This window comes from Sphaeramia orbicularis, chromosome 21 (genome assembly GCF_902148855.1).
Source record: "Sphaeramia orbicularis chromosome 21, fSphaOr1.1, whole genome shotgun sequence".
In the NCBI taxonomy this organism is placed as follows: Eukaryota; Metazoa; Chordata; class Actinopteri; order Kurtiformes; family Apogonidae; genus Sphaeramia; species Sphaeramia orbicularis.
Window position 1 is genome coordinate 24142875 of NC_043977.1, and position 13279 is coordinate 24156153.

A 13279-nucleotide genomic window follows, 5' to 3' on the forward strand; every position below is an offset into this window, starting at 1 on the left:
TTTTAGCATAACAGAGATGGTGAATGAGTGGAGCCTCCAACCATCATAAGTATGAGCTTTAGCAGCATCAACATCAGTAGCAGAAATATTACTCATGGACAAATGGAAATGTAATGTTTTTTTTTTAAACAATATATTTATTGATATTTTTTCTTCTATACACACATATACTTGTGAATATACACACAATTCTAGCAAGTATGTAGACCTGTGCCTCACTAACAAAGGCACCTGCTGTGGTACAAGTGTTGTAAACAAAAACAAAAATGACAAATAAATAATAGACATACACATTATAAGCTTCTCAGTCATAAATATTTGTGCACAATTTAATGCCCTTTTACAATTAAGGGGTATTTGAACTCATTAACCCTGTTATAAGGTTTAGATAACTAAATGCTTATTCCTCCTCATTGTCATTTGCTAAATTGATACTTTTAACAAACACCTTAAAGGGTTCCCACAGCTTTTCAAACATACCCTGCCTTCCTTTTTGTACGTACAGTTGCGGAAAAAAATTATTAGACCATCAAAAGTCATCAAAAACAATTATGCAATCAAATACTAACTCCTGTGTGTATCATGTGACTAAAACCGACAGAAAAGAAAACATAGAATGCCTAAAAGCACTATTTTTATCAGTACAATGCCGTAACTATTGATGTAAGAACTGAAGTGATTTTGGTTATTATCAACAAAACATCAAAAATGTCTAGAAATCGGCTCTGAAATTAAACTCTTATGAGCTATTTTTGTTGTTATCATTATATTTGTCCAAACAAATGTACCTTTAGTTGTACCAGGTATTAAAATGAATAAGAAACTGAAGAAAACAAGGGGTGGTCTACTAATTTTTTCCACAATTATACATCACTCTCTCCAAAGGAAAAGTTGTCAGCATTTGCCTCACCCAGTATGTAACACTTGGCCTGCTGATCTTTTTCCAAAACATTACAATGGATCTTTTGGCATGTAAAAGACACATATCTATTAATATTTATTCATTTTTGTTGTATTTGTAACCTTTTAGATAAAGTCCTAAAACAAAAAGTTCAGGATCCAGTGGAATGTTTTTTGAAGTCATTTTTTCTATTGCTATTTTAACCTCCTCCCAAAAAGATTTTATCCTAGTGCGTTGCCACACACAATGGAATAATGTCCCCTTCACCTCCGTGCATATTGTACATTCATCTGGGATGTTCCTATTATACTTATTTAACTTAACTGGTGTGATATAAGATCTGTTATATGATGATCTGTTCGGAAATGTAATGTTAGATGGATTGAAACATGGTCAAGACCAGTTCAAGACAATTATAGAGGCCCATTGTACTGTTATTTATGTGAATGTAAGGGCTTAAATTTGATCAAAGACGTCTTGAAAAATGTCTTAAAAAGTCAGAAATTGTCTTCCTCAAACCTGCAGATACCCTGTTAGAGTCTATGGGAACAGGCAAACATAATATCAATATCTGACTCCTTCTGGCACATCTGAATCAGGACTGTTTTACATTCTGTCCACTTTTTTTGCTTTCACTGCTGCAGGATCCAAAGCCTCAAAAGATGCTTTTATCTGGCTATGGTGTTGAGTTGGCTATCAAAAGCACAGAATACAAAGCTGTGGACGACACCAAAGTAAAAGGTCAGCCGGCAACTTATCAAATAGTCATTTTTGGACCTTGTTGCATCTAAAGCACTAAAGCACAAATCTTTGCTGTTCAGATTCAAATACTACTTTAAATGCTGAGGATGACGACGGCGATGAAGTCCAAGGATTTATTTTTGGAACCTTAAAGTGAGTAGCTGCATTTGCTCAGACTGTGAGTATTGTGTGGTTTGGAAAAAAAAAGATGAAAAGAAACCAGAACAATACATTGCATCATTGTTGTTTCTTTTACATCTCTCAAGAAAATCCCACCCGGAATTCCAAGAAGAACTTGCTGAGCTTCGTAAACATCTTCTGGAGAGCACCAATGACATGGCACCCCTCAAAGTGTGGGAACTCCAAGGTATCATTTTTCCATTTCAGTAAATGGCTGTAAAGAGGAATAGGTCGATCAATACAGTTGGAAAGTGTTATTACTTAAATGTGGAATTTCATTGATTTTAAATTGTAACTGATACTGTTTCCTATATTTGTGGTTGGAAACGCTTTTATTTAGTGTTTTTTTAGTATACCAAAATATTAGTTAAGGCTAAAGGCAGAATTCATTAATAGATTTGAGGTTTTAATTTTGTAAAAATCCCAGTTTCAGTCTTTAAGACAGAAACTGCATTTACCATACACACTATAATTCCACTATAATTCCAAATATGACAACATCTTGAATTTGGCAGGTTTTATATAAACAGCATCTTGCGTTCAGATGTTCTGAATTATGCTTTTTTTTTCTGAATGGAGCATTTTCTGATTAAGACATGTGGGATATGCTGATATTATTTTCTTTTCATGAGGATTCTTTGGAGATGTATTGAGCACATTCAGAAATTAATCTAATTTGCACGTTTTGTGGCTGCTTACGACACACGGCCCTGTTTATGGTCATCTTAGCTAAAGACAAAGATCCTCTCTGGTAGAGAAGGATCCTCCCAAAAAAAAGATAAAAAGAGTATATAAAGAGGATATGAACATGTTTTGAGGATATTCAGTCCAATTTAATTTATTTGTAAAGGGCGTTTAAAACCAACAGACTTGACCAACGTGCTGTACAACAAACACTGAAATACATTAAAAAAAAAAACAACCACAAGAATATATGAAAACAAAACATATTAAGAATAAAATATATAAAGTCATAAAATGTAGTGCAAAACAAGACAAAATGACACACTCGGTAACTATTCTCACTCCGTCAAAGGCCAAGGTCTGGTCTATAAAGGCAACGTATTTCAAAGTTTGCGAGCTACAACCGTGAAAGCCGATCCCCTCTGAGTTTCAGCCTCATGTTTTGGACAGCTGATCAGCAAATCTGGATAGAGAGTGAAGAACTGTAAAGCTGAAGCAAGTCACAGGGGCAGAGTGGAGCAAATCCAATAAGGCAGTTGCATACAATGATACATGTGTCAATATTGAAACGCCAGCCCTTTCCCAGAAAGTGGGTTCACGTTCACACAATGGAACATTTGCTCCCAATGAAAAAAAACCTAATTTTAATCAGGGTTTGTGTAGGTTCGTGCCAACAGCTATATTAATGGAATATTCATTTCCATTAATCATGCAAACATCTTATTGGGAATTTTGTCTTTCTCAGAATAAAGGCAAAAACCACTGTCTGATGAGCTTGTAAATTACTCATTAAGTTACATTTTCACATAGCATAGTAATGCTAATCTGATAGGACTTACTTGAACAGATGTATTTTGTGTAAACAGCATGCGTCCTCATTCATTTTCACTCATATAACTTTGTTGTTTAACATCTACAGATCTTAGTTTCCAAGCTGCCGCCAGAATAACGTCTGCACCAAAGTTTGATGCTTTAAAGCTCATGCAAGACCTTAGTCAAAACTTTCCCAGCAAAGCCAGGTGAGAAACTGAATCTTTTTCACAGTTTATTGTTGAGTGATGGATATGTTTAGCACTCCTTTATAGGTGTAAGGTTCAGTTGAACATTGGTGGACTTACCGTGCCTTTATTTGCTGTATTCTGGATGCATACCATTTTTATTTTCCCTCTCTATCAGTTCAGTAAAAATGTCTATTTATGTGAAGGAAAACACAGCATTCAGGCACTAGGTGACAAGTTAAAAGGTAATAGAAAATAATTGGCTTTCAGGAATTCTGTATTGTTTTCAAATATTTATTCTCCTTTAGGCAAGTTTTTCTCATTTATCACTGCTGAGCCCACACACTTATAGACCTAATTTATTTCTCTGTCCTCTTTTGTGTCTTTTCTTTGTGGAAGTAACCTCATGTAAATTACTTCATTTGAAAGTATTTTATAAAGCACTGGACTTTAATTGCTTATATGTGTTTCAGCAGTATTTCTGCTCGTGTTCTGCTATGTCTATCACTAACATGATCCTAAATACCACTATAATTATTGAATCTAACGACACCTTAGTTCAACAATAATGCACCTTAAATATGCAGAGGTAAATAGTCTCTCCGATGATCGCTCTTTTTGGCTCAGGCAGCTTGTAATAATGCCAAAAAGTGCTGAGTAAGAGACAGGTGTTTACAGGGAATTGACTGTGAACCTGCCATCTTGAGGACCCATAGGTTTTTGGAGATTAAAACTAGCATTTTACTGCCGGCCGGGGACGTGCTAAAAGCTGATGGTGACTGTACGTGTTTTACTGTTTCCACAGATCACTGACAAGAGTGGCCGTAAAACAGGAAATGAGAAAAGAAATTGAGGAGAACCAAAAGGTGTGATATCATAAGCAGCTTCCCTTATGATCGTGCACGGTTTTGTTTGATAGTTGCCTTACACTGAGCACAAGTTTTATTTTAGAGAATGTAATCTTTTTCCTAAAATAAATCCTAGACCCACCCCAACTGTGACATTTAATTCTTAATTTTCTTCCCTCTCTCTGGGCGTACCTTATCTTTTCTATCCACCACTGTCATCTCTCTGCAGGGTGCACATCTTTTCTTGTTGAAATACCAGCTATCAAAGGTATGACTTCCTCATTTAAGGCTTAAACGTTAAACTGTCACTCCTGTACTCTTTCTTTAAGCATCTGAGTGAGACGATAGGAGTTCACCCGGGAGACGGGGAGCTCTTCATCAACGGGCTTCATATTGATCTGGACGTTCACAACCCTTTCAGGTAGGAACCCTGCAGCAGGAATCTGAAGTCTACATGCGATCTCCCTAGTCCTAGAGATGGATGGAACACCGAAATATAAAGCAACAGCCATTAGTTTAATTGCTAACTTCAGTTTTTATTTACAGTATTTTGGACATACTTAGAGGAGAGGCCAGAGTCTTAGAGGGTCTTCACAACCTTGGCATCAAAGGAGAACATCAAGGCAAGCTGCTAAAACTACCCGTGAACCCTGCGGACGACAGCTACGCCCTAGATATCAGACATCCTGCGATCATGGTGAGTTCAGTCCAGAAGCTTCACTCTTTTGTCTGCATCAGCACTACTCTAATGTTTTCTTTGCACAGTCATTCCCGAGTGGATCCGTCATCAGGTTATTGCAATAGTCCTGAACCTGCCAGAAACTTCAGTTATTAAGTAGGAAGTTAGCCAAGAAAAGCAATCAAATTAAAAACTTACAGATTTTCATTTCGGTCCCAGTTGCTATTTCAGTTTTCAAAGCACTAGAAATATCAAAGAACTAAAGATATTAAACCTGTCATTTCATTTGAAGCATTGTGCAGCACCATATCAAATAACATGATACAGTTATTATCACAGGGAAACATTAATGGCAAGTTCACAATGTGGTTACCGTAAGAAATGCAGTGACCCTCAGAAATTCAGTGATGTCTGTACTGCATATCTAATGTTGGTGAATGAAAGTGGAGTGGAGGAATGTGGAGAGATAGAAGTGGAGCCCAGATGTAGCCAGAGAAGTGGAAGTCAGGCATGCATCATTGACCCCACTTGATATCAGACTTAAGCATGTAGTGTAACTGACATTTAGAGCATTTCAGCTATAATGATCAACGTAGAGGAAATATAATAAGTATGCAAACCTTTGTTCATATAGAACCTTTTACCAAACCAAAGTGCTGCACAGACATAGAGATAAAACATATATGAACCCTTTTAAGACTGCCATTGTAACAGGCTGCTGTGTTTTCTTTGCAGTAAAAGTGTCAGAAAATGTCTTTTTTGCCAATTCTTTTGCACCTTTGTTTTCTGGAAGATCTTAACTTTCAATATGTGGCCATTAATTATCAATATTATTAATAATAAATACTTAAAACACTGTGCTTTAGTAAAAAAGAAAAAATGAACTTGAAGTTTTTAGCATATTTATTATCAGAAACGGCTCTAAATGTCCATAATGAAACTTTTTGATATTGCAGAAATAAACTTTCAACTCTTTTACATCTGCTCAAACATGCTTTTTGGTCTTGAACATTCAGTATCCATATTAAGGCTTTATATTTTTTGTGATTTCCAGGCGTTTTTTAGCCTGTGTGGAAGTCTCCGAATCAGTTCCTTTGCCACATTGCTGCCGTAAAGTGTTATATAGTGTTGGAAAGCTCAGGATCTCAGCTTTCCGATGCCATTTGAAGTTTGTGGATAGCGCAAACAGTGCGGGAGTTATTGTAATTTGAATGCCGTAAAGTGCAAAATGCAGTGTCGGAGAGATGGCTGAAAAAGGGTTAAAATCCATCGACAAAAAAGACAAACATACATGATAAATATTACAAAACACAGTGATGTAGAATACACACCAGTGGATGTACACATACACACCCTCACAGGTGAACTCATACATACATATTGTTGGACTAAAAAAGGCTTCACAATAAGCTGAGTTTTTCAAAGATGCTTAGAAGAACACGTCTGAGCATCTGACAGATTAAGAGAGATGACTCAAGATGGTTGGTGCAAAAACAGCTTGGGTTTTGTAATTAAAATGGGGAACAAATAACAAAGCAGTATTTGAGGAGCAGAGTTGTCGACAGGTTGATAGAGGAGCCAGAAGGTCGGAGATGTAATCAGTTGTAAGGTTGTGCAGCACTTTAAATGTGATTAACAGGATTTTATTTGGGTCAGTCCATATCAAGTCACCCTGTCAGATTCTTCTGAGAAAACTCACAGGTGTTTCAACACTAAACGTGTAGACAAACCCCTAAGTGTAGTGTAGGAGTAACAGGCGTAGAGGTCCATTAAAAACTCTTAGGACTTTATCAGGCTTTCTGTGATGCATAAGAAGCCCTTGAAGATGATGTCATTTTGTTACGTTTAGATTGTTCAGCCATTTTCAGAAGCTTGTAGGATTGAAAAAGAACATAAGATACACCCTATCTGATTTCATGTTTCAGTACTACAGGAAATATTTGCCCTTATCATAATACTTCACAGCTATAAATGGCAGATCATAGAGGCAAAGAATGACAGAATTTGGACAAAAAGGTTTGCTCAGCAAAATGTATACCATTATTGATTACAATTATAGTCACAAGATTAGAGGTACACACAGAATATTTGGTATTTGACTGTAAATTTAGTGATGGAATATGGGTGAGTGGTGTTCAGTATAGAATGTTAAGGCTCTAAACCAGGGATGGGCAGTTAAGTTTCCTATGGGGCCACATGAGAAACTTTGACAGTTGTTAAGGGCCGGATCAATACACTTGCAGCTCTCCTTAATATCTCTCTCTCTCTCTCTCTCTCTCTCTCTCTCTCTCTCTCTCTATATATATATATATATATATATATATATATATATATATATATATATATGCTTTACTACAATACAAAAACAGTAAATGCAACAATACAATAATAAAATGAAAATGTGGTGCACAGAATACAACTATTTAATGAATATTCACAAAAAGACTTTCAAAACTGTACAAAACCAGCTCCACATTCACTTTACATGAAAAACTATAAATGCATCCACCTTTGTTTGTTTGCATATCACAGTTCCTTTTCTTTTTCTTTACCTCTGACTTCAGTAAAGAAATACTTACAAATCCATGTCTTGTTAAAAACTCTGCATTCAGAATCAGTCTTTCTTTTTTTGGCATTAGCTGACATCTTCACGGGCTGAAACTGTCCGACAAACCAGTTAGTGCATAAGCCTTATGCAAGTACAGAAAGTATATGTGAAAAAACAGCAAATTAGCAGATCCTTCAAAATAAAAGCAGTGGGGCTGTATTGGTTATGTCTATTATGATGATATATATTTGCATTGACTTTTAATTTGCCAATAATCTCATGCGGGCCAGTTAGGGTCAGCTGTCGGGCCACATGTGTCCCCCGGGCCTTACAATGCCCAGGTCTGCTCTGAACCAAGCTGCCCTGCTGCTGCTTTTGTCCTTACGTGATTCATTTATGTTATCATTTTCACAAGCTCTTTTTTTTAAATTTTTTTTTTCTCCCAGTGGATTAATGACATTGAAAGTGATCCAATGTACCGCAGCTGGCCAACAGGTGTACAAGAACTCCTCAGAGCTACTTTTCCTGGAGTCATTCGACAGATTAGGCGTAACTTCTACAACCTGGTGAGTTTACCAAGTTTTTATTCATCTTTTTTTTTTTTTTTTTTTTTTTTTACCGTCCATTTGGATTTGACATATCACACTTACAAATTGAGAACAAGGATAACATTAATCAGGGAAACATGCTATTTTGTTTTTAATAGTCATCAAAATCAAAGAAATTTCACATGTTTACCAAAAAACTAATATTATAACACCATAGAATCAGCAATTTCAGAACAAAACCATCTATGAGGATGCCTGATTTTTATACTCTTTTAAATTCTCTTGCCTTTACTCTGGTTAATCAAGTCAGTCTCTTTAAAGGAGTGATATTTTGCTTTCTTAAATGGAATAATGCATTTTAAAACATTTCCCTTTGGTCTACATAAGCTGTAAATGCTATGCTTTGGTCTGAATTCTTCATTAATTAAACTCTACAGGCCCATCTTCAACCCTATTTTTGAGTAATGACATGACAAAGGTCCTTTTTAGCGCTGGCCCTTTAAATACAAATGACCCCACCCCCTCCAGGTTGTTGACCATGCTTTCTGTCCCATTCAACCATTTGAGTTTGTAAATACAACCAACAACTGAATATTTTAGGTAATCTGCTCGAAGTTTGGACATATTTTCAGTATGGACTGCAACCGCTGCTGACAAACAATTATGGCTTATTCAGAGAAATGTTTGTTGGAAGTCTTGATCTTATATGTGCAAATGTGTGACTTAACTAGTTATAAAACTCAACAAATTAAGAAGGAATTACAACGGGTTGTAGAAATTCACTCAATTTTTGTCAGAATTAATATAAAGATAGCTTTGCAGTATGTGGAGGGTTCAAATTCAAACTTTATGAACTGTTAGGGTCCAAATACACAAATAAATGTACCAAAGACTAATAAAAGTGAGTTTAGCAGACTATGACCCCTTTAATATAATACAATCTATCATCATAATACTGTCATTTTATTTTAATTAGTAAAGTCAGACAAACACACCTACAAAAGACAACACGGTTCATTTGTAAATACTAATCAGTGTGTTTGATCGTCTAGACTGTGTGGGCTTCGGTGCATTGTTTTATCTGCAAAACAGCTTCACAATTAGTACTTGAAAATGCTTTTTTTTTTTTTTTAAACTCAGGCTTGATTCCTTTTTTTTCAGGTGTTGTTTCTAGACCCAGTACAGGAAGAAAGTGTTGAGCTAGTGAAACTGGCAGAGCTCTTCTACAAGCATAAGATTCCCCTGAGGTTGGTGCTGTTATTTCTCACACATCTACTACGGTTTATATGGCTCACACTTGGCATTTATAATCTTTACCAAGAAGTAATTCTCATATCACCTGCAAATTGAATGCTTGTTTTTACCTTCTATAGAATTGGATTTGTGTTTGTTGTCAACACCAAAGATGAGATGGATGGCTTCTCAGATGCAGGTGTTGGATTTTACCGACTACTGAATTACATTGCAGACGAGTACGATTTATCCCAGGCTCTCCTGTCTATGGTCTCAGTAAGTATATCACACACATAAATCTCTGTTTTAGCAAGCACTCCTCCAAGAGTAACTGAAACACACTTCTTGCCACCTGATATCTCTTTGTGCATCACAGTCCGGTTTTATTGTGCGTTGTGTTATCCCATGGATGAAACATTATTGATATAGATGAGACAGTGGGATTCTACCTCTTATACCAGCCTCCTTCCAGGCAACTTGGAAATTATTGACAGTGGCAGGAATCTGAAGAGCGTGTTGGTCAAATTTGTTCTGTCTTACCACATTTTTACAGTTGTACAACAAAGTAGACGTAGGGGAGACGCTGACTGTGGATACAATCACTGATTACCTGAAGAGGAAATTCCCCAAAGCCGACGCTGAAAGGATTCTGGGAGTAGAATCTGAGTATGATGATAAAAGAAAGGTAAGCAATGTTGTCTCTGTGTTGTCTGAAAATAAGAGTAATTGCTTTGTAAGCAGTTAATTAAAAACTTTAGTTGATGTGTTTTTTTTGCCTTAGGACGGTGCCCTCTTCTATAAGAAAAGTGGCCTGGGTGCTCTACCACTGGCTTTATTTAACGGCATCCCACTGAACCCAGAAGAAATGGATCCAGAGGAGCTGGAGACTGTCATCCTGCAGCGTATAATGGATACCACCAATGCCTTCCAGAGGGCTGTCTTCATGGTACACTTCGTATAAGAAAGAGACTTAATCTCACATTGGGACCTCAGTGAAAAATGTTCATTTTGCACATTTTAATAGAGCATTTAGATTTAACCCTTTCATACATAGTGGTCACTACAGTGGACTACTGTTCAAAATTGGTTCTCTTGAATAATCATGGATTTTGTTGTTTTAGTTCCATATCAGCCAACACAGTGGACGCTTATACATCATCCTGCACACTGAAATTCACACCATTACTGTAACTTTGCTGTTCTAGATAAACCTGATCTGTAGTAACATGTTTGAGTGTAAAAAAAATTGCTAATTGTTATTAGACTCTAATAGATAGTGTTTTCTTTTTTTTTTTTGCATATTAGCTCCATGCAGGTATGTTAAAATGTGAGAAAACATCAGATTAGCAGCATTTTAATTTCATAGTTTTCACACGGTATATCAGTAAATACATGTTTCTTTGCTTCTAAAATTACACTCATGGTGTCCAGCTGAGTGGACATTTTTATAACTCCGTGAAAAATATGCTCATAAAAAAATCAATCAAATTGTTCATTTTTATGCCTAAAGAGGAATAAAAAAAAATCTTGATTAAGTTTCTCAAAATTCATGCAGGAAAGGGTTAAGCTTCAGGACCAGAATTTGAAAATACTCCCCTTTGTTCTGCAGCTTTCTCCTCTCAGTCCAAACCAAAAGGCTTAATGAAAGTGTAGATGAACCCTGCCCCATTTCATACAGTTATAGAGAAGTAAACTTACTTTTCCAAACCTCTGAGTGGAGCGGTAGAATCACATCCAGGCCACAGCTGACAGTATTTGATCAGCAGATGGACGATTACAGCCTGCAGTCATGTTTTTAACCTTCCTACCCGTCTAAAAACACTAGTGATTAGATAGAAACCTCCATCATGGAGCATGACAACACAGGCAAGGAATAGACGCAAATGTCTTGCATCCTTTCAGACCACTTTATCTACAATATGCTGAAAGGTAGTTATGGATATTTTGCCCACTATTACTAAAAAAAAAATATGAAGAACTGAAGCTTTCCATTTGTGGTTATTTTTTGTTAAATATTAGATCCAGTGTGATCAGTGGATTGTATTTTTTCAACTTAGATTTTAGTGTTATCTGAACTGATACATTCATTGGTAGCCTAGGTTTCGCCACATTAACAGAACAGGTGGGATGCACCAATATATTGATCGAACATCGGTCGATTTATCTGTTGTGTTATATCAAACAGTGTTTTCGAATTATGTGTGATTAAGTTTTGATTCAGCTATTTTTGTAGAATGAAGATTTCTTTGTCCCCCTGGTATAATATGGGGACTTACGACCCACTCAACCCCCCCCCACAGAAAAAGCAAATATCATTGCGGACATCGGGTGTTGTTATTTTAAACAATCTAGATAGCAAAAACTCACACTTTGTATTTTTATTGTATCAACATCCCAAATAATTATCCTAGTACATTACATTATTATTATTATTCTTATTATTACTATTCAGATTAAGTCTATGATGTCACTCTACTGCCTTGACCTTACAGGGCCAGTTGACTGAGGGCATGGATGTGGTGGACCATCTAATGGAGCAGCCCAATGTTGTTCCTAGGATGAACTCTCTTATTCTAAGCACTGACCGAAAGTACCTCGACTTCACTGCCACTCCAGGTAACATGGCCTACTCATCTTGAACTCTCCAATATTGATTCCCTGTCTAGTCCTGCCAACGGGGCTTTTCTGTGTGGAGTTTTGTATGTCCTCCTGGTGTCTGTGTGAGTTCTGTCCGGGTACTCCGGCTTCCTCTCACTGTCCAAAGACATGCACCTTAGTAGGTTAAACGGTCAATCTAAATTGCCCCTCGGTGTGAATCTGAGAGTGAATGGTTGTCCATCTGTATCTGTCAGCCCTGTGATAAACTGGCAACTCATCCAGGGTGTATTGTAGCTGGGATAGGCTTCAACGTCCCCCATGACCCACAGGATAATTTAAAAAAAAAAAAGGAATGAATGAATGTCTATTCCTGTAATAATTTGGTTTGTTTTTTTATTTGCAGTTGTAAACGACTGGGAGGACACTACAATGTTTTCATACTTGGATTCCAGAGACAAGACAGCTGTGATTGCAAAGAGGATGAAATACTTTGCTAATAGTGGTGAGAAGTTACTACTTTATGCTTTGCTTCAATTGATTCAAACCTTTAGAGTAACCCTTTAAACCAAAATGAATCCTACACTGCTTAAATGATCTGAAAAAAAGTTAAATTTGACCTTTGTTATGGCAGACAGCCTGCGCCTCCAGCAAGGTAATTGCTGGGTTTGCTGACTGGCTTTTGGCCAACAGTCTAAATGGTCATCAGAGCCAGGATTTCACCGCTTAGGCTGAGAGCATAGCTGCCTCAGCGAAGCTTGAGGAAGCTGATTGTCATGCTCCTACTGTAGACTGACCATCTGACACGACTGACACGACTGACATGACTGACGTGATGAGGAGGAATATAGGCCACGGTTCTCACATTAATATGCTACTCAGTATGTATGCAATCTTCTGTTTCAGATGCGGATGGAGTGAGTGCTGTGACCATGTGGATCGCAGGTGATTTTGACAAGGTTTCAGGAAGGAAACTGCTGCTCAATGCTCTGAAACATGTGGTGAGTGTGAACTACCCTCTGTCCTTTGCGTTCCATGATTTAGATTGGATGAACCCAAGCTTCTGAATCTACAAAGTCATATTTATACATAGTCACAGAAAAAATTATTAGACCACCCCTTGTTTTCTTCAATTTCTTGTTCATTTTAATGCCTGGTACAATTAAAGGTACATTTCTTTGGACAAATATAAGGATAACAACAAAAATAGCTCAGAAGAGTTTAATTTCAGAGCTGATATCTAGCCATTTTCTATGTTTTCATGATAATAACCAAAATCATTTAAAATCTTACATCAGTAGCTATGGTATTGTACTGCCAAAAA

The 13279-nt window shown here is 36.8% G+C and overlaps 1 protein-coding gene across 3 annotated transcripts in view; it reads left to right on the forward strand.

The window, feature by feature from the left end:
• The window catches only part of uggt2 (UDP-glucose glycoprotein glucosyltransferase 2), a 57069-nt gene that overhangs the window by 8179 nt on the left and 35611 nt on the right, over positions 1–13279 (forward strand). For all 3 annotated transcript variants that reach the window (XM_030125107.1, XM_030125110.1, XM_030125108.1), the window contains exons 7-21: positions 1546–1642; positions 1723–1795; positions 1909–2009; positions 3426–3525; positions 4310–4370; positions 4682–4773; positions 4899–5049; positions 8026–8145; positions 9289–9374; positions 9501–9636; positions 9914–10045; positions 10142–10306; positions 11853–11976; positions 12362–12460; positions 12862–12956. In XM_030125107.1, coding sequence (XP_029980967.1) covers positions 1546–1642; positions 1723–1795; positions 1909–2009; positions 3426–3525; positions 4310–4370; positions 4682–4773; positions 4899–5049; positions 8026–8145; positions 9289–9374; positions 9501–9636; positions 9914–10045; positions 10142–10306; positions 11853–11976; positions 12362–12460; positions 12862–12956 — 1632 coding nt within the window. The remainder of the gene's footprint in view (positions 1–1545; positions 1643–1722; positions 1796–1908; positions 2010–3425; positions 3526–4309; positions 4371–4681; positions 4774–4898; positions 5050–8025; positions 8146–9288; positions 9375–9500; positions 9637–9913; positions 10046–10141; positions 10307–11852; positions 11977–12361; positions 12461–12861; positions 12957–13279) is intronic.